The 27,451-nt window shown below is 39.9% G+C and overlaps 2 protein-coding genes across 4 annotated transcripts in view; one reads left to right on the top strand and one right to left on the bottom strand.

Annotated features, from left to right (window-relative positions):
• The window catches only part of LOC116575900 (serine/arginine repetitive matrix protein 1-like), a 287,791-nt gene extending 278,852 nt beyond the window's left edge, over positions 1-8,939 (bottom strand). The window contains exons 1-3 of the mRNA XM_032317538.1: positions 8,931-8,939; positions 6,870-7,254; positions 5,951-6,712 (exon numbers count right to left, since the gene is read on the bottom strand). Coding sequence (XP_032173429.1) covers positions 5,951-6,712; positions 6,870-7,254; positions 8,931-8,939 — 1,156 coding nt within the window. The remainder of the gene's footprint in view (positions 1-5,950; positions 6,713-6,869; positions 7,255-8,930) is intronic.
• IVNS1ABP (influenza virus NS1A binding protein) lies at positions 6,354-27,429 on the top strand. 3 transcript variants are annotated; one of them, XM_032318996.1, is made up of 15 exons: positions 6,354-6,466; positions 13,330-13,558; positions 14,347-14,475; positions 14,941-15,110; positions 15,243-15,318; positions 16,640-16,813; positions 17,302-17,427; positions 18,779-18,886; positions 22,575-22,704; positions 22,936-23,160; positions 23,594-23,715; positions 23,807-23,933; positions 24,020-24,151; positions 24,294-24,467; positions 25,798-27,429. In XM_032318996.1, exons 3-15 carry the CDS (start codon positions 14,365-14,367, stop codon positions 26,049-26,051), a joined length of 1,929 nt encoding a protein of 642 aa, XP_032174887.1. In that variant the 5' UTR covers positions 6,354-6,466; positions 13,330-13,558; positions 14,347-14,364; the 3' UTR covers positions 26,052-27,429. The 3 variants fall into 3 exon arrangements, with proteins under 3 accessions (XP_032174887.1, XP_032174888.1, XP_032174889.1); XM_032318997.1 differs by lacking the exon at positions 24,294-24,467; XM_032318998.1 differs by lacking the exons at positions 6,354-6,466; positions 13,330-13,558; positions 14,941-15,110 and having other exon boundaries at positions 14,355-14,475.
• Positions 27,430-27,451: the final 22 nt, after the last annotated feature.

Here is a 27,451-nt window from a genome sequence, read left to right as displayed (position 1 = left end):
AGAAAAAGCAGAATTTCCTATTTAACTGACACAAAAAAAACAATTTCCAGAAGTTCAATAGATATTTTTAGAAGACAAAAATCATTCACAAAAATACTAGGTTAGGTGCTATGATCAGATTTTTTTAAAAAATGAACCACGGTCTTTATCCCCACAGAGCACAAAGTGGAATAGATTACCCTCTCCTCACAACAGTATGGATTTTCAGATTCCTACAACTTATGGAATAGAACTTATGGAATGAATCTGGACCACGAGAAATCAAGATGAAGAAGTAGAGTTGACAATCTTACAGCCCCTTCCGCATATTTGAGACCTCTTTGAGAAGGGGAAGGGATATTAGGTAAGGAGATCCAATGTCCTTGTTCTTAGTCATTGAAGTAACTTTATTCGCTCTGCTATGGGATATGCCTCAATTACCACTTCCTTTCTAATTTTTCTACTCCATCACAGCCTTGCCCTCCATTACTTACCTTCATTATTTGGAAACATCCATTTGACAGAAAGAGCCATGAAAGAATGTGATTCTGACATTCATTCTTCCAACACTTCAAAGATACCTGAGGGCAGAGGAACAACTGACTTAAGAGCCTGAGTTGCTGTTACGAATTCAAATATTCAATTCACTGATCTCTTAGATCTGCAAGGATAAAAGTATCCTGTGGTGAATTAAGTGAGTGTTAACAAGTGATGTGCCCAGGCTCAGGAAGACAGAAGAAAAATTATGTATTCTGGAGTAACTGGGGGAGGTATTTAAATAAATTTATATATACATATTTACTTATCACCCACCATGCGCCAAGTATATAATTCTGTGAAAGAGGTATTATTGTTCCCGTTTTAAGGATTAGAAAACACAATCATTAAGACAAGAGATTTTCCTTAAATAGTTAAGGACCAGAGACAAGATATGGGCCTAGACCTGCCAGTCCAGCACTCTTCCCGTAACACTAGTCCACTTCTTGGAAGCAGCAAGGTACTAACTGGGTCTTGAAAGATATAGATTGGAGCAAGGTATTGAGAAGAGACAAGTCCATAAGGAAGAGAAGTGTGTCTCAGGCCTGGTCACCCTTAAGGGTATTGGGAGAACACACTGCCACTAGATTTCCTTTCACATTTTTCTTTCTAGTAAGATATTAGAGAAGAGACGACTGGGACAGAAGACCTCTTACTTCACAATTCTGTTCCTGAGGGTACCAATTTAGGAAGACCATAGCCTTGAGGGATCACTATCAGGGTGGGGGAACCCTTAGATAACAAGTTTATGACTTTCTGTCTTCAGTAGTTTAGAAAGCCTAATTTATTAGACTCTTGTAAAATTTCAGTATTATCTCATTGTCCTTCATTCCAGTCTCCTCCAGAGAGCAGGACACATTACAGAAAAAGGAGAACCGATATTACAACCCCACTGCTCTATCTTTTCTGTTTCGTTCTCTAAAGACTTCATTTATCAGGTGATCAGTTTACACTAGGCAACAGTTCGCGGCTAGTCCAACTGAACTATAGTGTGTAACTTCCATCCATTTAGGGATCAAATTCTGGAAGTGAACACAATAAAAGATCACTCCTGGATTGAACTGTATAGATTTGCACTTATGTTACCACAGTTATGTTTATACATTTGATTGTAACGTTGACATTAAAAACTTAGCTTACTATGGTGACTAACCTAACATTAAAAAAAAACTCAGCTGTTTATTCCATGCGTTGCTTATTTTCAACAATTAATTTTTTTTTAAACAAAAGGTGTTCTGGATGAAGACTTAGTAAAGCTTAGGTTACACATTAGAATTCAAGAGCTGAATATACAGTTGTTGGCTGCATAGTCTAAAAAGGTAGCAGGCTTGAAGGTCATATAATGTCACTAGAAGAACGTCTGAATGACATGAGAAGTTTTAATTCCTAAGGAATTGTTTTAATTCCTAAGGAATCGTTCTTTCCTAAGAAAGAAACTATTAGGGGTTTTGGTTACTGGAAGAGGGGGCTAGAGTTCTTAAAATTTTACCAGTGATGACTTTGTAAAACAGTTGGCTTGGATAATATAAGAGCGAGGCTAATGCAGGATCAAAATATCAGATATTATCTGTTCTGATGCAAATTTTCTATGGAGGTCTTACCAGGAAAATGGAAGAGTCTAAAAGGGAATACTTAAAACAATTTTTAGAATGGTAGCAAGTTCTCCATTTGTCATATACTGTAATATATAATAGTTTCCAAAGACCCACTTTAATGGAGTTTTAGGATTTTCCCCTGTGTTTCTTGTGCCTTTTATGACACTACCATTTTCTTGCTTGTGCTCTTAAGCCACCACTAACGTACCACAAAAATATTTTCAAATGCCAAAAGAGACAAAAAAAAAAAGGGGGGGGGGTGGACAGCAAGCATAGACTATAAGAGATGAGAGCAATATATGAAATAGACAAGTCAGTCGGCCACTCAGAGTACAACAGAAACCAGTGGACAAGAGGAGGCAAAGCACTGACTTGTCAAACCATAAATTTGCAACGCTTTTTTCATTTGGCAATGGACATCCAGAATATGAAGACAGTTGACCAAAACAAGGTAATGTGGTATAGAAGTGTTAAAATGTAAACACGTTTCCAGTTGAAGGAGCACCTGGGTGGCTTGGTGGGTTAAGCCTCTGCCTTCGGCTCAGGTCATGATCTCGAGGTCCTGGGATGGAGCCCGATGGGAGCCCTGCATCGGGCTCTCTGCTCAGCAGGGAGCCTGCTTCCTCCTCTCTCTGCCTGCCTCTCTGCCTACTTGTGATCTCTCTCTCTCTCTCTCTCTGTCAAATAAATAAATAAATAAAATATTTAAAAAAAAAAAAGATGTTAGGGTGAGATGAGTAAACTGTGTGAATTGCTAAGTAGTAATATCTACCTAGATTAACTTATAGTTTGCATGGCTAATCAAGAAGAGGTGTGACTCATATCTGAAACAAAATGGTTCATGTTCACATGCCTAGAAAAGGCTTTTGTATCTGTGGTGGTTTCCAAACTTTAGTATGGATACAGGTTGTTGGGATGCATATCAAAATGTAGAGCAGGGGCCCCTGGGTGGCTCAGTGGGTTAAAGCCTCTGCCTTTGGCTCAGGTCATGATCTCAGGGTCCTGGGATCCAGCCCTGCATTGGGTTCTCTGCTCAGCAGGGAGCCTGCTTCCTCCTCTCTCTCTCTGCCTGCCTCTCTGCCTACTTGTGATCTCTGTCTGTCAAATAAATAAAATCCTTTTTAAAAAATGTAGATTTAGGGGCGCCTGGGTGGCTCAGTGGTTTAAGCCGCTGCCTTCAGCTCAGGTCATGATCTTGGGGTCCTGAGATCGAGTCCCGCATCGGGCTCTCTGCTTGGCGGGGAGCCTGCTTCCCTCTCTCTCTCTGCCTGCCTGCCTCACCATCTACTTGTGATCTCTCTCTGTCAAATAAATAAATAAAATCTTAAAAAAAAAAAAATGTAGATTTCCAGGCCCCTTTCCCAGATTCTGATCTAGCAGTTCTAGAGTAGGGTTTCCAAATCTTGGCCCTATTAATATATTAAGAGATTATTTTCTTGCTGTGGGGACTACCCTGTGCCTTGTAGGTGGTTGAGCAGCATTCCAGATCCACTAGATATCATAGCATCCTTCCCTGGGCCTATTCCAGATGTTGCTAAATGTGCCCTGGGGGCAAAAATCACTCTCCTCCTTTGGGAATCACTTGTTAGGGTGAAGCCTATGGACTGCATTTCTAATAAGAATATCCGAGTGGTTTTGGTCAGTGAACCAAACTTGAAAAACACAATGTGCTCAATTATGTCCCCTCCAAAATTCATATGTTAAAAGTCCTAACCCTCAAAATGGGATCCTATTTGGAAAGAGTCACTGCTGATTTAGTTAAGATAAGATCATACTGTTAGAATGGGCCACTAATCCAATATGATTGGCATCCTTATAAAAAAGGGAAAATTTGGACCCAAGAGATAAGCACACAGGGGAAATGACATGCAAGCCAAAGAACTACCAGAAGCCAGGAGAAAAGGCTGGAACAGAGTCTTCCTTAGCTCCCACGGGCAGAGCATGGCCCTGCAGACACCTTGACCTCATACTTCTGGCCTCCAGAACTGTGAGACAATAAATTTCTGTTGTTTAAGCCATCCAGTTTGTGGTTAGAGGAACCCTAGCAAACTCGTATATAATGAATAAAACACAAGTCAGAGTTTAGCACTGGGACGACATTTGAAGCAGGATCCGAGAGAAAAATGGAGAGATTACAGATGGGCACCAATTCCCAATTTATCTTTCTCAGTGCCTGACATAAAACAGAAGTTGATAGTTTTTATTAAGCACTCTCCACATATATCTTGCCCAAGTTAAATATTAAGAAAAACATCTTATAATTTGTTACTTTATAAGGTTGAAATTGCCAGTATTCCATTTTCAAGTCTTCCTCTAGATTACACAGTACTTGGATAGGCTTGAGTCTGGAGTTGACTGGAGGACAAATGGAACTAATTAATTATGGCATTATCTACAGAAAAGGTAACGTGTAAATATGAGATTCCATACAGGGCAAAAATGTACTGACTGATCACACTGTAGCTTTAAGAAAAGTGTTGACTGTTTCAAGTCACAAAGGCACTATTTAGAGTACAGCAAGTGGGACCATGTGTCCAGCAGGCCACACAGTCATGTGCTTCTCTAAAGCAGGCAATTCATACTCTCTCACTGAAAGAATGAACCCCATGATATTTTTAAAAAACCTGAAGAGGCATGTACTCTGATAGTTTCATTTGGGTTATTAATTATCAGGAGGCAAAAACAAGAGCCCAGTGGCAAATGGCAGTCTTTTTATCCTCAAGATAGAAGAGTCATACTAATAGATATCTCAGTTCCTGTTTCCTCCCGCAATTGAACAGGGGTGAGAAAACAAGCCGCCGTGCCTCAAGATTTTAGAAAGAAAAGTTGTAAAGCTTCTATTGCAGATGAAGGGCCCCAACATTTATTTTTCCTGCTCCCATAAGCATAAATACTTCATGATAATGAATGGTAGGCTCCTGGAAATGTCTACAAATTAACTTGAGTGGTCAAATACAAAGTTGGGCGCACGCCACCTAAGCGCCCTCTCTACATCAGGATAAACTAACAGGACGTTAGCCTGGAAGCCTCTGCCAAACTCTCAACAACTTCACCTCTGTAAATCCCCTCACCTTTAATCTAGGAATCTTTCCAGCATGTCCTCAGTCACATGAAGTTACCGTCAGAGCCCAGGATACCTCCTGTCCCCGCGGGACAGGTTTGACTCTTGGGGGCAAAGTGGCAGGGTGGATAACTAAGTTTGGCATGTGGTCTGAAAGGCCCCGGAAGACTAGGATAAGGACTGCCGGTTCTCCAGGTTTTGGGGTTTTTTTGTTGTTGTCGTTGTTGTTTTTTTCTTTTTAAGACAGCCAAGACCAGCAAAGAACGGACTGCCTCCGAAAGGAGAGCCGTGCTCAGACAAAACAGAAATCCGGGGGACCAAAAGCAGAAGGTTTTTATAGCAACACTAATCTAACAGAAGGCCTTCTCTGACCGCGCCAACAGGGTTTTTTTTCCGGTTCCTGAACCCCTGCACCCCTTCCCGCAGCGTGCCTCTCTTCTCACTCACAATCCCCACGCCCCATGCCTCCCTCCCTCCAACAAAGGTGAGGGCCCACGCCAACCGCAGACTCTAAGGTCCAGGGCGGCCAACTCCAGTCTAGGGCAGTTGCCTAGATGTAAATTGGACGTCGAGATCTCTAATCTCCCACGTCTGATCTCCGGCTATTGTGCCTCGAGGCGGAGGCAGAACAGGTGAGGGCGGCTGGAGGAAACCAGTTCCGGCACAGTCCGAGAGGGCGAAGCGAGGGTGCGAGGGTGCGAGGCTAGGGAAGGAGATTACAACGCGATCAATAAAAGGAGGCGAGCCCCAAACACCGTCTCTCTCTCCCTGAGATCACCTTGCCTTGACCTAGTTGAGCCGAGCAGGAAGGAACCCAAGCCGGCGAAGGAGAAGCTGGGCGAGCGGTGGGCGGGGCCGCGAGCGGGAGCTTTCTCGTGCTCGCTTGTGATTCGCTGACGGCTTCGGGCCGGAAGCTGCCGGGAGACATTGGCGGCGGCGGCGACGGCGGCGGCGCACGTGGTGACGTGCGAGGGGGTGCGGCGCGAGCGGGGCGGCGGCGGCGGCAGTGTCTCCGGGACGCGCGTGGAGGTCGGTCGCTCACAGCCGAGCTGCACAGTCTCTCCGCCTGCTGTTTCGGCGCGGCAGTGCCAGCGAGCGAGCGAGTCCCCGCGAACCCTCGGTGGCGCGGCCCCTCCTCGCAGCCTCTGCGGCTGACCGCTGGTCTTCCCGCTCGACCGCTCCCCCCTTCCGCGGCCTCGAGGCGCTTTCCGTTGGGCCGATTCCCGCCCGCTTCCTCCTGCTCCCCATCGAAGCTCCAGACATGAGTTTTTCCATCTCTTCAGAGATGAACCAGGTAATACGCGCAGGTTCCAGACGGTGGAGGAGGAAGAGGGCGCGACCGGAGTCCGAGCAGAGGGATGGCGCGGGCGGCTGGGGAGACGGTGCGAGGCGCGGAGCAGCGTCCTGGTCCCGGGGGAGGACGCTCCAAGCCGCTGCTGCCGCTTTCTGGGGGCGAGGAGCTGGCGCCGCGCGGGCCCCGCGCTCCCGGCGCTGCCATGGTTGCCGGGTCGCGTTGGCGGCCGAGGCGGCTGCGGGCCGCCTCAGCTCGGGCAGAGGAAGTAGGGCGGGAGTTTTTGCCCATGGGATTCTCGGGGGCCTGGGTCAGGGCAACACGCGGCAGGGATGACTGCCGGAAGGAGAACGCGGGAATCTCCTTTCCCGCTGTCAGGAACCGACTCCCGGTGTCTGGGTCTCACGAGGTCTGGACTCTCTTCCCTGGGACCTCCCAGGACTCGGCGCGTGTGGGCGGGGAGCCGGCTGCGGGCCGCCTCGGTGCCTCGGGCCTGGAGTGGGGTGGCACCGCGTCCCGGATCGCCGTGGGCCGCGGGGTCCTTTGTTCCCGCTCCACGTTGCCCGCTTTTCTTGCCAAGCGCGGGGAGAAGGGGGCGGGAGGAGGGAGGGAGCGGTTGCCCTGACGTGTCGGCGCTGAATGACTGCGTGGCCGGCCAATCCCAGCCGGGGGTGTGCGGGCGCTAGGCGCCTTGCCTTCCAGCCTTGGGAGTGGGCGCCCTCCCGGCCGCGCTGGGAGGAAGGCCTGGGGCTACCTGACTCTTGAGTCACTCTGAGGCGATCGCCACTTGCCTTGTTTAAAAAAAAAAAAAAATCGGCGGAGAGGTCTGCTCTTTTTCCATTCTTGCACGCGGCTTGCAAAACGGCGTTTGCTTGTAAATTCTTTATGGTAGGAAAGTATCAGGCAATATCAGATTGAGAGTTGAATGTAAGAAGACTTGGACGACAAATATTTTAGAAATAGATTCACTGTTTCTCAATACATAGTAGATTTGAAACAGCGGACGTTTCAAAACCTGTAGCAAGTAGACATAGGCCTAAAGAGCGTGGTTTTGTTTCCTAATGTCTATTGCCAGTGATGGAGGATTAGAATACTTTCGTATCAAACTATTGTTTGAGGACTTTGCGTGGTGATCTTCGGTCTAGTGATAAGTAACAACTTTGGAAGCGTGGTACTTAACTACTCTTTAACAGTACAGCGTGGGCCAGACTACCAGAATCCGTATTTTCCTTTAATAACTCTGGCACTGGCAGTTGATTTTAGGATAACAAAATACGGATGAATAGTTAGTTGTAGGCATAATCGTGCTGAAATCTTCCTCTTAAGGATGCTAAGGAGAGCAGGTGTATATCTGGAGATGAGACAAACACTGTTTAGAATTGGATTAACAATAGTATCCTTTAAAGCTAGCTGGCAGGCTTCTCAGATATCTGTAGTTTGGTAGTTGGTAGTAAAATTGGACTAGAACACACACTGACCTAAAAGAGACCTGGAATGGTTTTCCTCTGAATTTTTCTAATATGTGAAATCTATATAGTTAGTTAATAGATATTAATTGTACCTTTTATCTTAATTTGTACTGTTTGTCTACCACCCCCCCCCACCCCCCACAAAAAAAACCCCAGAGGATCCCAGGTTTGGTTTTAGTTTAAATTGGTATCTTTTGGGCTACTTTGGAGTGGGCTTTTTTCCTTGGTTGAGGTATATTTGTGATGGCAATTGAATGTAGTTTTGCAAATCTGGTTTTTAATGTAGAATGTTCTTTTATTAGGGAAATGTCTTAATTACTGATACCAAGATAAAGTACTCCTAAAGATAATTTCATTGACTTTTCTTTTTTTTAAAAGATTTTATTTATTTATGTGACAGAGAGAGACACAGCAGTATGATTTTATAGTCAATCTCCATGGAGGAATTCTAAAAGGTTGGAGATCCTCCCGCCTTAGGCTAGAGAGTGTAAATGGAGAAATTATGAACAAGGGAGTGATCTCTGGGTTCTTGTTAGAAGCACAGAAAATACATGCTTATGTTCACTTGTAAACTTGAGCTACCACCTTGTGATTTCTAAACCTATCAGTATTTTCCTACCTATCAGATCAGTATTTTAACACATTTGGTATCAAGCTGGATACTGAGCAAGTAAACTCCGCATTACAATGTCCCACAGCAAATTCCTCTTCTTCTAACTAACTTTGAGCTTGCAGCAAACTACAAATAACTGTTAAACACTTTTCGGAATTCTAATTTTGATACTGATTTTGATACTGATGCCACACATATCCAAGCTAAAATGATAGGATAAGCAGGAATATATAATATCTTAATGTCCCCACTTCTGTATTTTATACGTTCCTCTAGACCATCCCCCCCAATTCTGCTAGAGTGTTCTTACTATAATCCTTTTCTGCTCTCCAGCATTGTTTAAACCGTAGCATTGATCTTTCTTACTTCCTCTCCCCCTATTTACCATCTGCATCCTGCAGACTATAATCCATTGAAACAGAAATAGCTGCAGTTTCTGGAATATGTATGTCATACCCCTTTCCTCTTTTGTTTGAACTATTTTCACTGCTTGGTATCTGTCTTTCTGGTTGGTCTGTGAAGTGTTCAGTGCTGGGGAGTGGAGTTAACTCCATTGGTATTATAAGCATCCCATTCCAGATTGTCCCAGCCATATGTTTGGTGCCATAAATGGGGATATAAGAATTGCAGAACAATGAGGATGGAGGAATTGAGTGAGTTTGACTTTTGAGATCGTAGTTTGAAAGGTGACGTGGAATGTATAACTTCTAGTTTTACAAAGATTGAATTTGTAATTATAAAAATCTGCCCTTTAGGGGCGCCTGTGTGGCTCAGTGGGTTAAGCCGCTGCCTTTGGCTCAGGTCATGATCTCAGGGTCCTGGGATCGAGTCCCGCATCGGGCTCTCTGCTCAGCGGGGAGCCTGCTTCCTCCTCTCTCTCTCTGCCTGCCTCTCTGCCTACTTGTAATCTCTCTCTGTCAGATAAATAAATAAAATCTTTAAAAAAAAAAAATCTGCCCTTTAAAAATAGAGTTCATTGCTATTTTGTGAGTTGGCTGCCCTCAAAAGATTGCCTTGAAACTTAAATAATAAAATTGTTACTTGCCTTGAGGTTTTAAGGATGCTTTGAAAATTTAATGATAACATTTTATCTTTTAAAACTGATGACATTTTTATTCTTGGGCTTACTGAAGGCCCAAGAATAATTTGGAGGCCAGGCCGTAGTGTGCCCACCTTTTTTACAACTCTTGGGTAAGACCTGTTGAATTGTATTTCAGTTAAGCTAATCTTTTTGGGGCCTGTGGTAACATAACATGTGAACTTCTGGGTGTTACTGAAGCAGTTTAATTACTCATTTATGAATCTTCTGTCTCCATTTTCTTGTACTGGCCATAATAAGGAATGAAGGTGTATTTACCAGAATATGTTGTATTTGACCCCAGTTTTAATTTTTAAAGTGGATTAATTGATTGTATATTTTAAGTAGCAAAGAAATTTTTTTTAAGATTTTAATTCCAGTGTAGTGAACAGTGTTATTAGTTTCAGGTGTACAATATTGTGATTTAACAGTTCCATATATTACCGAGTGCACATTAAGACAAGTATACTCTTAATCCCCTTACTAGTTCACTCATTGCTCTACCCACCTCCCCTCTGTAACCGTGTCTTTGTCCTCTGTAGTTAGGAGTCTTTTTTTCGGTTTGTCTCTTTTTTTCTTTTCATTTGGTTCTTGAATTTCACATATGAGTGAAATCGTGTGGTATTTGTCTTTCTCTGGTATATTCTGCTTAGCATTATACTCTCTAGATCCATCCATGTTCTTGCAGATGGCAAGATTTCATTCTTTTTTATGGCTGAGTAATATCCCGTTTTATGTATGTATAAATATGCCACATTTTCTTTATCCGTTAATCTGTGGATGAATACTTGGCCTGCTTCCATAGTTTGACTCTTGTAAATAAGGCTGCAATAAACATAGGGTTGATATATCACTTTAGGTTAGTGTTTTTGTATTCTTTAAATAACAAAGAAAATTTTAAATTTTATACTTTTATATAACTCTAGGGTGTTGGGGCTTTTGGTTTGGCTTTTCAAAGAAAAAAAAAATTCTGCATATTTTTATTCCACCAATTGTTGAGTTTGAGTCTCACAAACCAAAATAAGATGTACTAAAATTTTTAGCATCTTTTGAAACTCAATTTGCCAAATGCTTACTTGAGCGAAAGTGACTATGAACTTTCAAAGACATGGTTTTGCAGGCAAGAGCTGATACAATCTCCTCCAACTGGCAGGGGTGGGGGTGCTAGTAGGGACCTACAGCATATGAGGACAATAATTGAGTAAAAATGTCAAGTGGGCTTGAGCTAGCTCTTAAAATCGAGTAGGGTTGTACTAATCATTAAAGATACTAAAGAGAAGAGGTTCATATTAAGACCCTGATACACTGGAAAGTCTTCCAAGTTCTAAATGTAGAAGAACTCATTTTATTGCAAACCAACAATATTGTACAAAGTTGTATACCTAGAGTTGCTCCCAAAGTTTTCCAGTTTTTTCTTCTAATGGACTGAGTGATTTTAACCATCTCCCCCCCCACCCCCCAAAATTTAAGGTAGAACTTAGATGTCATTTTTATTCTTGGTTAGATCAAGACTAGTTTACAGAAAAACACTGAATAATGAATAAAACTGGTCAATATTTAATATGTTTATAAATCTCTATAACATAAGTTTATGGTTTTTCAAAAAGCACATTTTAATGATACCGACATAATCTGCATGGAGGGATTCCCCCCCTCTTTACCCTTCTTATAAGAGCAGCTTATGACTGGGTGCCTGGGTGGCTCAGTGGGTTAAAGCCTCTGCCTTCAGCTCAGGTCATGATCTCAGGGTCCTGGCATCGAGCTCTCTTCCCAGCAGGGAGCTTGCTCCCTCCACCCCCGCCTGCCTCTCTGCCTACTTGTGATCTCTGTCAAATAAATAAATAAAATCTTAAAAAAAAAAAAAAAAAGAGCAGCTTATGAAACTGAAATGAGGAGTTACCAACTATGTCTGTGAATTGGCCACCCCCAAGTATGTATCATATATACAAAGATTTTCTTAATTTGAGCTAGATAGATCTTGACTGAAATGTCTGAATGTTTCCTTAGGATGGTGTGTCTCTCTGTGGTACTTGGAAATCATTTGTTAGAACTAATTTCTTAAAAGCTGAACTAATCTAGATGCAGCTATAGAGTAGAGGAAATCAGTATTACATACTAGTATAATACAGTTTTGTTGCAGGGGAAAGCATTGACCACAACCCCAGCCTAAGTCAGAATTACCCGGGATGTCCTTGAAGTAGAACTTACATTATAGAGAAACCAGTTAGGGCATGTGGCATCCAGCTCCATTACAGAGTATGCATGTATTGAACTTAACAATTTGTTCAGTTGGAGCTGGACCAGCCTTCAGTGGGTTCTGGGTTAAGTGATTATTCATTAACCTGAACATAATTGTTAGAATTCTGGGTTTGATAGATGTAGAAGGAAAATCCAGTTAATTTTAAGATGTCCGTTTTTAAAAGTATGCACATCTTTCAAAGTATTTAGTTCTCATTTCCTAAATTATACTGACAGTGGTGTCATAACAGTTCAGGTGCTTAAATAATTGCCATCTGAATTTGACACTTGCAGTTGATGCCACGTGAAAATGAAGGGGGGAAATGGAGGTAGGAGGACTGAATATGATTACTTTTAAGATGTGGATTGAACTATAATTAATTCCATTGGTAGTTTATTACTATATATAAGTACAAGTACCATATAAAAAACAGGCATCTGTATTTTCCCTTTTGTTTATTTAGTTCAGCTCAACAAGTACTCATATTTAAGTTTCTAGGCTAGTTGTTTTGGTAGTGGGGAGATGGGATGGATACAAAGTGAGCAAGACAGAGGCTCTGCCTTCCAGAGCCTTGAATCAAGGAAGATAAGAAGGTCCACAGAAGCCCAGCTCAGAACAGACCAGCTGGAAGATTACACATGCCTTTCAGACAGTGTTCAGAATGAAGAAGATAGGGAGAAACTTCTCTCAACTAGGGGGATTTGGCAGGAGCTCTTTGAAGGTAAGACTTCATCTGGCAGAGGTTGCATTAACGGTATTCCAAGAAGAGAGAACAACTTGAACAAAGGTGCAGGGGCTGGGTAAGCAGACCACATTTTGGGGAACAGTGTATCCGATTTGACTGTTAATATTGTATACGTGTCTGGGAATGATGCCCAAAGGTTGCTTGCTGGCTGGTGAAAATGGACAGATCATATGTTTGTATGTTAGTTGTAATCTAAGAGTAAAGAATCTCAGAGTTAACAAGTATTTATATTTGTTCTCCAGTCTTGGGCTTGTATATCTCGTTTAAATGATATATATTAGCTCCTATCTTCCAGGGAAGGTGTTTTTTGTTTAATCTGAATGCAACCTGAATAGTTGCAGGTTAAAAGAAAAATGTTTATGTATAACTGCATTTGTGTTAGTTATTTTCTGTATTTGTGTCCATTTACATCAAGATTTCTTCTAGAGGGCCGCGTGGGTGGCTCAGTCATTGTGTCTGCCTTTGGCTCAGGTCATGATCGGGGTCCTGGGATCGAGCCCTGCATCGGGGTCCCTGCTGGGTAGAAAGCCTGCTTCTCCCTCTCCCACTCCCCGTGTTTGTGTTCCTTCTCTCACTGTGTCTCTCTCTGTCGAACATATAAATAAAAATCTTAAAAAAAAAAAAAAGATTCCTCGAAGATAAGGACTTTGTTTGATTTAATCCACTTAGATCAATGACAGTCTTTGATCATCCTGAGTAACTGATACTTATCATTATTACAGATTATGATGCATGATTATCACAGAAGAAATTCATGTCTATAGCTTTTAAGGACTTGATTACATCATTTCAAGCCTGATAGTTTTGGAATCACCATTTAGAGCTTAAGACACCTCTGCCTTCACTTCAACCACCTGTCTTCATACCTTTGGAAGTTGCTGAGTTTTAATACTCCTTTGTCCTTGGATTATCTAAGACTTCCCAGAAATCCATTTCTCACCAGTTCAGTAGGTAAGTGAATATTCAGTGCCCAGTGCAACATTAAGACACATTGTTTTTCCAAAGACTATGCCCAGTATACTAACAGCCTTTCATAATTTTCTTAAAGGGAACGTCAGTAATCGTGTAGGAAAAAAAACTTTTCTGGGTTTTTTCTTTCTGTAAACTGTTTTGAATTTAAATAAATCAGCTCAAACTGAAATCTATTACTGCCTTTTAATAGTGGATTTTGTATAGCCATTGGTCAATTCTTCACAAGTAAAGGTGAAATGGACATTTTTTTAAAAGAGAATTAAAACTTTTTAAAGTTTCTAGCGTGTATTCTTAGGAGATAAGTGATCCCTAATATCTGAATCTTGCAAAGGGAACAGAATTTACATTTGTCTTATATATCTTTCATTTGGGAGTCAAGCAATGACTGCAGCCCAAAAGATGGAAACCTGTAAGTGATGACTGCTCTACATCCTTCCAGGCTTCTTGGGTTACTCAATGTATGGGTTTAGGCCAAGCTCGGGTGATGTTTCTTTCCCCCTCAGAATGAATGTGTATGGAAACCTAGACCAAAAGCATTGAGATAACTCACCGCTGTATGAATCCTCAAAAAGACTTAGGACCAGAGTACAGGGGTACAGAAACTTGGACATCCAGTGCCAGTGTTTCCACAGTGTTTTTGTGTAATAACATTTTTGTGTTGATATGATGGAATTTTGAAAATAAAGGTACCATGTTACTCTTTAAGGTATAATCATAAAATTCCTCATTCACAAGTGTAATAACTCAGCTTTCTTTTTGCTCTTTAGCCAAATTTATAAGGAAAAATGATTCCCAACGGATATTTAATGTTTGAAGACGAAAATTTTATTGAGTCTTCTGTGGCCAAATTAAATGCCCTGAGGAAAAGTGGCCAGTTCTGTGATGTTCGACTTCAGGTATAAAAATAGTGGTGATGCAACATGGGGGCTTAAGTGGGTAGAAGAAGAATCAATGAAACAAGATGGAATTGGGAGGGAGACAAACCATAAGTGACTCTTAATCTCATAAAACAAACAGGGTTGCTGGGGGGAGGGGGGTTGGGAGAAGGGGGTGGGATTATGGACATTGGGGAGGGTATGTGCTTTGGTGAGTGCTGTGAAGTGTGTAAACCTGTTGATTCACAGACCTGTACCCCTGGGGATAAAAATATATGTTTATTAAAAAAAAAATTGATATTTTATTACTAAAAGCAGTAAATTAAGCAGATTTGCTTAATTTATTTTTCATGGTAGGCATTTCATGAAATAACTTTAAAAAGCAATGATTTACTTACAAATATTAGATAAAGAATCCCATGTGGTAATTAGCTAGAGAAATACATAGTCCACAGTACTTCTCATTTTAATTCCTCATAATTTCAGGTCTGTGGCCATGAGATGTTAGCACACAGAGCAGTCCTGGCTTGCTGCAGTCCCTATTTATTTGAAATCTTTAATAGTGATAGCGATCCTCATGGAATTTCTCATGTTAAATTTGATGATCTCAATCCGGAAGCTGTTGAAGTCTTACTGAATTACGCCTACACTGCTCAGTAAGTACTTTATAAACTGTGTAATTAGAGGATGTCATCAGGAAATTCCAAGTCTCTCTAAATTTATTTCAATTAAGTATCTGTGTTTTAAGGCCTTAGTATCATAAATGATAAAGAACTTTTTTTTAATAGGTTGAAAGCCGATAAAGAATTGGTAAAAGATGTCTATTCTGCAGCAAAAAAGCTAAAGATGGACCGAGTAAAGCAGGTAGAGTACAAGAAGTTAATATATAAGGGGAACTATTACTAGCAAGTCTGCTTTTACATGGTTAGAGGGCATAATTTGTCCTAAGCCATTTCTTAGTTTCAAGAACTTGAAAAATGGCCCCCTTTTTCCCATAGAGAACTGAATGTTATTTTAACCATTTATTAACCATTCAGTTATAGTTATGTAGCAAGGTCATACTTCTCTCAGATAATTTGAGCTAAACCCTTGCTCTTCCAGTAGTCTTCTGGGCTGGGTAGCTGTATCAGTCACTGATAGGAGGGTGTAAAATACTTGCTTTTCCTCAAGAGTTAATCATATAGCTTATATTCTCAGTTCATTTGTTGTTCTACACGCTGGAGCTCCTCTTTAAAAGGACTCCTAGAATTTAATGCCATTGAGAGCTGTTTAATAATTCATAGGGTAAAGGGCATTTCAGTCTTGTGGTGCCTGGGTGGCTCAGTTGGTAAAGCATCTGTCTTCAGCTCAGGTCATGGTCCCTGCTTCCTCTGTTCTGCATTCAGCAGCATCTCTCATGTAGAACCCAGTTCAGATACTGCCTTCATAATGAAGTCTTTTCTAATTATTCTAGTTAGAAATATGTATTTGAACATTTCATATGCATTATCACAGCATTTCAGTTTGTGGCATCTTTCCTTAAACAACTTAGACATTTGTATACCATTCTTTGATGTTTATTGTTTGTATGCATATGTTCTTCCCAATGTTAAAGTTGTTGATTAGGGCAGTGACTCTTTTTTTTTTTTTTTTAAGATTTTATTTATTTATTTGACAGGCAGAGATTACAAGTAGGCTGAGAGGTAGGCAGAGAGAGAGGAGGAAGCAGGCTCCCCACTGAGCAGAGAGCCCGGTGCGGGGCTCGATCCCAGGACCCTGGGATCATGACCTGAGCCGAAGGCAGAGGCTTTAACCCACTGAGCCACCCAGGCGCCCCAGGGCGGTGATTCTTTTTTTTCTTTTCTTTTTTTTTTAAAGAATTTTTATTTATTTATTTTTTTTTTTAAGATTTTATTTATTTATTTGACAGAGAGAGATTACAAGTAGGCTGAGAGGTAGGCAGAGAGAGAGGAGGAAGCAGGCTCCCTGCTGAGCAGAGAGCCCGATGTGGGACTCGATCCCAGGACTCTGAGACCATGACCTGAGCCGAAGGCAGCGGCTTTAACCCACTGAGCCACCCAGGCGCCCCAGGGCGGTGATTCTTAATTCATCTTTCTATCTTCACGTAATGCTTACACACTAAGTATTAAATATTCATCAAGTAAAATATATGTAAGTATTGGTACTTGTGTGTTTCTTTTCCAAGGTTTGTGGTGATTATTTGCTATCTAGAATGGATGTTACCAGCTGCATCTCTTACCGAAATTTTGCAAGTTGTATGGGAGACTCCCGTTTGTTGAATAAGGTTGATGCTTATATTCAGGAGCATTTGTTACAAATTTCAGAAGAGGAGGAGTTTCTTAAACTTCCACGGCTAAAGGTGAGTAAAAATCTATAAAAAGATATATACTTCTTAGTTCCAGGCAGGGAATCTTTGTCCATGTTTCAAGCATGTAAGTAATGGTTAGGAAAAAAAAAATAGTACATTCAAATGATACTTTTGGCAGTGTAACAGTTTTCTGCCTACCCATTTGTATATTTTTTTGGCTACTGATTTTCTTTCTTTCTTTCGTTCTTTTTTTTTTAAAGATTTTATTTATTTATTTGTCAGAAAGAGATACAAGTAAGCAGAGAGGCAGGCAGAGAGCCCGATGTGGGGCTCGATCCCAGGATCATGACCTGAGTCGAAGGCAGAGGCTTTAACCCACTGAGCCACCCAGGCACCCTGGCTACTGATTTCCTTATAAATTAGAGTAAATATGTGGAATGTGATTGGGCATCTGTGAGCATTTTATTATGAAATTGAGCCGTAAGCTGAGAATTACAGGTTCAACACTGATCTATGTGTCACTTTTTTCCTAATTCTAGTTGGAGGTAATGCTTGAAGATAATGTCTGCTTGCCCAGCAATGGCAAATTGTACACAAAGGTAATCAACTGGGTGCAGCGTAGCATCTGGGAGAATGGAGACAGTCTGGAAGAGCTGATGGAAGAGGTTAGTTTTAAAGTAAATGGGTTTCAGCAATTCTTAAAAATTATTTTGCTATAACATGAAGGATTCCCTTTCACTTTTATTTTATAACCATCACCCTAAAGAATTTAAATTTTGCTATAGGTACCCCTAAGCTGAGAAACAGGGGGGGTGTCCAGGTGAGCTGAATGAACCGTTCAGTTTGGTCTTCTGCTTTTCTTTTTTTATTTCTTTGCTTATTATGTGCTGTTAACTTCCTTTAAAGTAGCATGTAATTTGCTTTAGAAATGGGAGGTGATACTGAAATTTTCTATAGAGTCTTAATTTTTCTTCACAGGTTTTTGCTTTAAATTTGAAAGTAGGTAAAAGCTTCTAATGGTTGTTCCTCCCCATTGATTTATCTCCCCATAGGTTTATTAACAAAACTAGGATACCCAAGACTGAAGAAACAAGAAGAAACCTCCAGTGTATTGACACGTAAAGAAGCAGCAGTCCTGCCCCAGTTCTCCTAAGAAAAATCCGCTGTGGGCAGAGAGCGATGATGATTTAATGGTGTTTACTCCTTTACAGGATTCTCTCTTTAAAGCTTTGTGTTTTTCAATGGTGTTGTGCATACATGTAGTCACTCACTTACCTTGGGCTACTTTTTAAAAATAACACAAGAAAGATTTGATGGAGAAATGGTGGGACTTGAACGTATGCCGACGGAGCAGTAGAGTGGCCCTGCATCTGTCATTCCACTTAAGCCTTTCAGACTCACTAAAGGCTTACCAGATCTGTTAGGCCTTGAAACATACTGTTATCATTATGTTCTAAGAAGGCTAACAGGTGATCCCAAAGTTTTATATCCTTTCCCACTTGAAAATCAGGTGCATTAACCATGTGTTTGCATCTGCTACGTGAGTTATCTCTGTCTCTACAGCTTGTTTGCATTTTGCATTTGCTTTTTATCTGTTTTTCTTGAAATTGCCTGCAGGACAGAAATATGTTAATGCAAATCAGACCACTTCAAAGGTGTAAACCATATTCCATATTTTATTGTAAATATGTATATTCTTTAAGAGTCTATATATATTGTACTAGTGCTTTTTTTCTTAATGCTATATAATAGAAGCTATGAGAAAATGAAGATTTCTTTCAAGCCAGTCAAGACAAGGACTCCTCGGCCAGTATTAGAAGATTCTGTATTTGATTTTTGTTTTTTAAATTTTTACAACCATGACCTGTATTTTCTTTACTTCGGGATCCTGCCAGAGCAAGATGTCAAGTTCAGGAAGCACACTGGAGGTTACCTTGAGGCGTTTGTGTGAGCTGCATACTAGTGGAGTAGCCATGGAGACGGTAGCCACATGGGTGTTCTGTTGCTGTTTTGCAGGTTCAAACCTTGTACTACTCAGCTGATCACAAGCTGCTTGATGGGAACCTACTAGATGGACAGGCTGAGGTGTTTGGCAGTGATGATGACCACATTCAGTTTGTGCAGGTACACATTGCACATCTGAGGTAACCTCAGGTTAAAATGTGATTAGAGCATTTTGTAGCATACTGAAATTTTCCTTTAATAAAGGAAAGTGGAAGAATTTCATTGGTATAACTAAACAGAAACATTTTGGGGAAAAAACAAGCCTATCTTTCTTAACAGTTACTACTGTTTTGGCACATAAAAAGAAATAAATTCAACACATTTAGATTTTTTTCTCAATGAAATAGGATTTACAAGTAGTAAGAAAGGCCGATAAGATGAAACAAAGTAGAAATTGATTTTTTGGGTTAGGTTACAAAAAAATAGTTTGCAACAGGAATAAGTGTTGTTAGACCCTGGGGGTTTTTTTTTTGTTTTGTTCTGTTCCATTTTTTGGTTTTTGGGTTTTTTTTTAAATCTTAGGTATCAACTTTTTTAGTCTGGAGACAAATAATTTAAAGTACACAAATCATAAATGTCAAATAGTGTACCCACTAATTTAAACACTACTTGGGTCAAGAAGAGATTTCTGCTGGAAACCTCTTATCCCTTCCCAGTCACCTCCCTTCACACCCCCCCAAACAAAACCATTATTCTACCTTCTGAAACAACAGACTACTTTGCCTGTGTTTAGAGTGGACATAAATGGTCATGTAGTATGCATTCTTTTTTTTGGCCTTCAGCTCAGTGTTGTATTTGTAAGGCATTAACTGTAGAATAGGCTGAGTTAACCCAGTTTAAAGGAATGGTTTTCTTTAATAGAAAGTGAAATAAAGAAAACAGGAGTATTCTGTGGCAGTAGTCACCAAATATCTTTATTTTCACAAAAGTGTCAGGGTGTGAGTTAGTTGAGAACTTTATTTGTAGTTCTGCGTTTTGAACATTCAGAATATTTTCCCTCGTGACTCTAAAGATGTATTTTTTTTTAAAGTTATACTTTCAACAATTAAAGTTTGCGTGCCCAATAAGTAGCAGGCCATGATGTTAACGTGTATGAGGGATAGTTTCGGGTTGTAGGACCTTACAGCAGTAGAGTGAAACGGTACACTCTTACAGGAGTTGTCTTCGAAAGGCATATAGGGGAGGGCATGGGAGAACAGGAGAGAATCTAGGGGAATTTTACAGAGGCGGCAACATTCGAGCAGCCCTATGATTGAGAAGAGTTTGCATAGCATATAGAGAGAGGTATGTCGGTTACATAGGGGGATTGATTAAATTACTGTACTTCTATACAGCAAAAATCTATACATTAGTCATATTGTTAACTATCAGTTGGGCGGTCTCTAGGTCATGGGACTCCAGCTGATCTGTGGTTTATTTCCTTTTGTTTTTCTTACTCCAGTAAAGGATGGCATTAAACCCTTCAGTTTTTACGACCCAAGCACAGAGGGTAAAGCTTGTAAGACCAATTTACAGCCTATTACAAGAAGTCATTTTTTAAAAAATGACAAGGGCTTGATTCAAGGGCATGGAGGAGGAAGAGTGGACTCTAGACATTTATAGTTTCAAAAGTTGAATGAGTCCTTAGTGATCATTTAGAATAAGAAAATTAAGCAAAAGGAAGAGGAAGAATTTGAGAAAATGGAATTCTGACATACGTGACTCATTAGAAGGTGGTTCCCTGGATATAAAGATCATGAAGTTAAACAGGATGTGGTGACACATTAGGCTTGAGGAATAAGAAAAGAGTTTGACAAGAAGCCATTAGAAAAGAAGGAAGAAATTAGAATCAAAATACATTAAAAGCTCCACCTAACATAGGTGGAGATAATTTTTAAGGAGGACAATAAATTATTAATTGAGTCAAATCATTCTTTGGGAGGTCATATAAAAGAAGGTTATAGATACCATCTCTTCTGCATTAATTGTGGGAGGCCACTTTGTAATCTTTAGTGGGTATAAGTTCCAAAGTATATTAAGGTCAGGAATCCATTAGCTTGAGAAGTAATAATGGTTGAAAAAGAAACCGCCACCAGAGATAACCCTCTGGTGAGCCAGAGGCAAAGAAAGCAGAGCCAGTGCGTGGCTGGATGAGAGCTGATAGAGGACAGTTTGAAGATAAAGGAGAGGGAAGGATGGGTTTGGAAATGTTGCAGAAGGAATATAAAGGAGTTATCCAGCATTTCTGTATAACTTGCTTAAAAAAAAAAAAAAATAGTCTTTGCTGTTACCCTGCTTTTCTTTTACATTGATTTTTTTTCTCAATTATAGTCCATACATTAGAACAGTTTTCTTACTGCGATAAAAGCTCTTAATATAAGCATTATCAGTTTGTGATACTTTGGATCCCTTCTTCCCACAGGTTGGGATGGGGTTTTATGTACCTTGTAATTCTAGTAGCAGAAGACACAAGTCTGGCATAGTATAAAAAGAGTGGCTTTATACTCAGAATTTCTAATTTTTCTTTTAGTTGTATTGCATTAGGCAATGCATATCTTCTCTGAGTATTGTTACCAATAAAATGGATTGGCAGTACTGGCCGTAACTGGATTAAAAGAGATGATGTGAATAAAGTTCCTAATAATACCTAGGTATATAGTAAATGTCTAAGTAGAACTTAATGTTAACCGTTAACCTAGTACATGCTCTACCTGTTCTCAAAATAGCCTACATACGCTGTTAACCACAATTGTTGAATGGCCCAGACCAAACTTCACGGCTTCAAGTAGCTACCAAAATCTTTTCCTCTAAGAGTTGTTACTTGGCTTTATTGCTTCCACAAGAAACAAATTTCTACTGTAAATCTTACCTACCCATGTGGCTCTGGCCCTGGGGACCAAAATAAGTGGATAAGCAGACTTGATCAGGTACTGAGGGTGGTACCTGTTTATTTGGTAGTTCCGCCTAGGGGGTCTTTAACTCCTCTAATTCCGTATGATCATATCCTTTAAAAGTCAAGGGCTAATGTTATTGGAAGAAAACCATCAAAGGGAACTCATACACAAGAACACAATGTGATTCTCTTAAAGTTATTTGGGAAAATTTGTAGCTTTGCCCATTAGTGTTCCCGTGTATTCTACTGTTGTGAATGTTTGGTTCTTTTAGTAGTATTGTTGCATTTCTGGTTTCTGTTTTTTATTTCTGTGTTTTGATGTAGTTTGATTTGTCTAGAAAAGCACTCTAATATCTGTAAAGTGGTCCTGAGAACCACTTTAGGGGTTCTCCATAGGGCCTGGATTGGATAAATTTCTGCTCACTTCTTTGCTGGCATTGTATGAAGGATATCATAGTACATATGATATAATTACATTTGATAATTTCTTGGAGACAGTGGGTTAAATGTATTATTTCAGATCATTCATACCCTTTTAAATTAAAAACCTCTTTTGAAAGATGATTCTACACTTAGTATAAAGAGTATGTGAGCTTATGTAGATGATGAAGGGGGTTCCTTCCCATCTCCCCCACCCCCCACTGAAGTATTCTGATATTTGATCTACAGTGTTTTCTAAATTTCTTAAATTGAGCTTTTCCTGGCCAGGCTATTTGTGTAGTTATAGTTGTTTCATTACAAGTGGAGATGGATGTATGCCAGTAATTTGTGTCAGTTGGAAAGTGTTGGTTTGTCTTAAATTTAGGTATGCTATAAACGTCATACATAGGTGAAAGACACATTTTTTTCAGTGTTGTGGAATAGCTCAGGAACAAAGAAAGGTACACCAGGTATGGTCTTTGGCTAGGTTTCTGTAGCTACCTTTTGATTTTGCAGAAAAAGCCACCACGTGAGAATGGCCATAAGCCGATAAGTAGCAGTTCCACTGGATGTCTCTCTTCTCCAAATGCTACAGTACAAAGCCCTAAGCATGAATGGAAAATCGTTGCTTCGGAAAAGACTTCAAGTAAGTGTATTACGCTTGTCAGATTGTCTTTGAAGTACTTATTTTTAAAGAAGGAGTGTTGAGCGGAACCATTTAATAACTTTGAAAGTCACTGTGGAGAAAAAACTCAGAAGCAACTAAAAAACAATAGCAGATCATTCTATGCTGGAATCTGGAGTCCAATTCAGGATCACGCAGGAAACCAAAAGTAACAATAACTGCATCTTAAACATAGAACTTTTGTGCTTACAGATAACACTTACTTGTGCCTGGCTGTGCTGGATGGTATATTCTGTGTAATTTTCCTTCATGGGCGAAACAGCCCACAGAGCTCACCAACGAGTACTCCAAAACTAATTAAAAGTTTAAGCTTTGAGATGCAACCAGATGAGCTAATAGAAAAGCCCATGTCTCCCATGCAGTATGCACGGTCTGGCCTGGGGACAGCAGAGATGAACGGCAAGCTGATAGCAGCAGGTAAGAACAGAAGGATGAGTGTTGTCTTACTGAGAACTTTCAACTGGCCAAGCCTCTTAAACGGACATTTGTGCTTGCTTGTGACATGGGAACTTTGGAAGATAGGGTTTAATCTATGCCGCCTTCCTTGGCATTCTGCTTTCCCATATTTTAAAAAGACCAAGAAATAAAAAGTAAAGTCTAACCTTTAAGTAAATGTCTGTTTCTAATTCTTAAACTATAACGTAGCTGAATTATTGTTCTTATTTTCAGAGCAAGACTAAGCAATTTACTTATACTGATAAATGTTGTTAAAACATCAACTAATGGGGCCTCACTAAGTTTATGGATAAAATTCCTTTTCTTGTTGTGCAGATTACTTAAATCCTTCTAGGCCAGGAACTCTGGTCCAGTTTAATATCTTACACATACATCTTGATGATTCTTTTACTAGGTGGCTATAACAGAGAGGAGTGTCTTCGAACAGTCGAATGCTATGATCCACATACAGATCACTGGTCCTTTCTTGCTCCCATGAGAACACCAAGGGCTCGATTTCAAATGGCTGTACTCATGGTGAGTGCACTGTGTTGCAAGAAGTAATCCGTATTTAGCTGTTCTCATACTTCAGAATGGCAGAAATTCTAATCTCTCACTTTTGATGCAGGGCCAACTCTATGTGGTAGGTGGATCGAATGGCCACTCAGATGACCTGAGCTGTGGAGAGATGTATGATCCAAGCATAGATGACTGGACCCCTGTTCCAGAATTGAGAACTAACCGTTGTAATGCAGGTAAAATTACTTTTCTTCTGGGATATTCAGTATTTAAATATGATAATTAGATTACCAATATATAACCTTATTTTATACTCACATAGGAGTATGTGCTCTGAATGGGAAATTATACATCGTTGGTGGCTCTGATCCATATGGTCAAAAAGGACTGAAAAACTGTGATGTATTTGATCCTGTAACAAAGTCATGGACAAGCTGTGCTCCTCTTAACATTCGTGAGTTGATTTTTTTGTGTGTCCTGTTTTTTGGTTCTGTGTGTGTGTTTATGTTTTAACTTCTGAATCAACAGTATATGTAGTGTACGACTTAGAGTTTTGGGCGATAAAGTAATAATTTTGGCTCAACTTGATTTTATAGGTAGACACCAGGCTGCAGTCTGTGAGCTTGGTGGGTTTTTGTACATAATTGGAGGTGCAGAGTCTTGGAATTGCCTGAACACAGTAGAACGTTACAATCCTGAAAATAACACCTGGACTTTAATTGCACCCATGAATGTGGCTAGGCGAGGAGCTGGCGTAGCTGTTCTTGATGGTGAGTGTTGGGATTTGGAAAAGTGAGGAATAGGGAGTGGCAACAGTTTCTTGTAAAATTCTGAACGAATGTCAGTGATGACTATATACTTGTATAATTAGAACTCAGAAGCAGCCATCTTCGCCAGTGAGATAGGGATTGTTGGTTTATTTTTTAGAAATCTTTTCTAAAAGAGACTCAGTTCTTAAAATAATAATATAAATATATCAACATACTATCATCTTTTGATGAGTTCACTGAATGAAGTTCTAAGTTCTTTCCTTCCATAAACCATATGCAAAGTATATCATTTTGGGGTTTGCTCCTTTAGAAGAATTCAGAGAACTTGATCTGCAAAGCAAAAATAAGTACCGATCTAGATTAGTCTTTTCTAATTGTCTACTCCCTGCCTAACTGGAAGCAATACATTTTAACAAGTCTTTTGAAAGCATTAAACTTGGTTTTATATAAAACAGGTTTCTTTTCACATCCATTTTATTGAGTTACATGTTTAATTATGTAATTAAGAGTTTAGTTAGCCTTGTCTTGGGAATAAAGCAGAATCTTAGTTAAGCTTGTGGCTCAACTGCTGAAAGCAAAAATGTGTAGACATGCCAGCAGTAGCCTACTAGACCGTAGCCTGCAGGGCACCCCACCCCCAGCCTTGTCAGTTCTTATATAAATATATAGATGCAGATAGCTTAAGTGACAGATGAGAAAATAACGATTTTTTTTTAAGTTATAAAGTATTTAATGCTAACATTTTATCTGTTTGAAAATAACTTACTAACTGTTTTACATATATATTTGAAAATAAGTGATAACTTCTGGTCTGTTTCCAAGAAGTTTTTGTGCCAAAGTAATTTTATATAGTTGGAAAGCTCAAGAAAATGTTGTCATCTGAAACCTGCTTTTCTGTAACTTTTGAATCTCAGTTCTTAGGCACTAGACTATTAGAAAATTTCCAGTGCACAAAACTACTCTGGCTTGCCACTAATTAGCTGCATTTTTAGGTGACTTGTCCACCTACTTTGTGCCTCATTTCATCTGTGAAATGGCAATAATAGTAGCTACCACAAAGAATTACGGGAATTAACTTCAGTTAGATGCTACCCTCTCCTTTTAAGTACCTGAGTTCCTGGTATGAATGGGTTTTCATCAATTTTGTTGCATTTGTATCCACAGCTCCTAGAGAGCGTTTGCCACATTAGCGAGGCAGTTAATGAGTACTTTCTACAGAATGAGCAGGCATTTCTACTAAGAACCACTGATTTTAGCAGAAAATAATTAAGTAGGGGTTTTTTTTTTTTCTTATTCTCTTTAGATTTACCTTGTTTCCTTTCTCTTTTAGGAAAATTATTTGTAGGTGGTGGCTTTGATGGTTCTCATGCCATCAGTTGTGTGGAGATGTACGACCCAACGAGAAATGAATGGAAGATGATGCGAAACATGACTTCACCAAGGAGCAACGCCGGGATTGCAACTGTAGGGAACACCATTTATGCAGTGGGCGGATTTGATGGCAATGAATTTCTGAATACGGTGGAAGTGTATAACCTCGAGTCAAATGAGTGGAGCCCCTACACGAAGATTTTCCAGTTTTAACACATTTAAGACCCTTTCAAACTAACAGGCTTAGTGATGTAATTGTGTTTAGTAGAGGTACACTTGTGAATAAGGAGGGTGGGTGGGTAACAGATGTTGCTAACAGCAACACAAAGCTTTTGCATATTGCATATTATTAAACATGCTGTACATTTTGTGTTTATTGGGAAAGGAATGCAAAGATGAAGGTCTGTTTTGTGTATTTTTAGGACTACTTTGGTTATTTTACCTTTTGGAAATTAATATTGTAAAAGAATAAACCAAGACTTGATCAGGCATGTCATTTCAAGAAGTCCCCTCCTCCACATTTGTTTTTGCCAATTTGCACATTAAATGACTCTTCCCTCAAACATGTATAACGGGGCAAGGGGGTAGGGTTTAAGATCTAGACAGTTGGGTTTTTTTAAGGGCCCTTTTTCAATAACTGGAACACTCTATACAAAAGAGACTTATTTAACTAGATGACAATGACTATTTTTGTTTTTATTAAAAGAAAGCTGACATGCCTACCAAGATTTAATCTTTTATGATTGCCTTTTTATAACTTAACTTTTTATATTCTCAGCACAGTGCTTTACCTATTGAAGATAGGGCAGATTCAAATAACTGAAGCAGAGTGGCAGTCTTAAAGGATGCAGAGTAAGGTGTTTCTTTTATACGCCCAGAATGCAAACTTCTAAGCTTTTGCCTCAGCTACTTTTTTGGGGGGGCGGGGGGAGACTGCAGTACCAATAGTTTATTTGAATGGAGTTGCTGAATAGTAACGTAGCTGTGATTTTTATTTGAAACACGGATTTCAAATATTCTGACTTCTTGAGGGTATATTTTATATAGCAAGACACTTAATATATAACAGTAAAGAATGGTGAAGTACTTTATTTTCTAAATAATTCCTGTCTTTATTTATCATTAACAATCCTAAATAGCACCCTCGATTGTGAAAAAAATTAAAACTGTATTGGGTTTATGAATGCAGCCTTTATCAGAACTATGTTTTTGCTCAGTTTTTCTCTTCATATGGATAAATACTGGTTGGGGTGACTTTATGGAATGTGTAGTGCTACACATATAACTTATGGTGCCAAAATTAGCACATCCTAATGCTTGCTGCCAATGCAAACATATTAAAGGTACTTTGCAGGAAATCCTTGCACCATGGAATTAATATCCAAATGTTGTTTGTGTACTCATTCGTAACTTAAAAGTTTGGGGGACAGTTTTTAACCCCAGTAATGATGAGCTTAAGGTATTTGGGAAAACAGTCACCTGCCATGTCTGAAATAGAACTGATGATAAGATTTTTTTCTCAGAGAAGACAAACACGTAAGAATCTAACGAGCCAACTAGGACAAGATGACAACCAGTGGCTAACTTGGGTTAGAAAGAAAATTGTTCCACTG

The sequence above is a fragment of the Mustela erminea genome, chromosome 17 (assembly GCF_009829155.1).
Source record: "Mustela erminea isolate mMusErm1 chromosome 17, mMusErm1.Pri, whole genome shotgun sequence".
Classification (NCBI taxonomy): Eukaryota; Metazoa; Chordata; class Mammalia; order Carnivora; family Mustelidae; genus Mustela; species Mustela erminea.
The sequence above is the reverse complement of the archived record's forward strand: the minus strand, read 5'-3'. Positions and strand labels throughout refer to the sequence as shown.

What these genes read in the sequence shown, in the direction of transcription:
- IVNS1ABP (XM_032318996.1), top strand. Translation starts at nt 14,365, where the DNA reads ATGATTCCCAACGGATATTTAATGTTTGAAGACGAAAATTTTATTGAG. An exon ending in TTAAACTTCCACGGCTAAAG is followed by an intron (nt 16,814 to 17,301) that starts GTGAGTAAAAAT and finishes TCCTAATTCTAG; the next exon opens with TTGGAGGTAATGCTTGAAGA. An exon ending in CGGCAAGCTGATAGCAGCAG is followed by an intron (nt 23,161 to 23,593) that starts GTAAGAACAGAA and finishes TTCTTTTACTAG; the next exon opens with GTGGCTATAACAGAGAGGAG.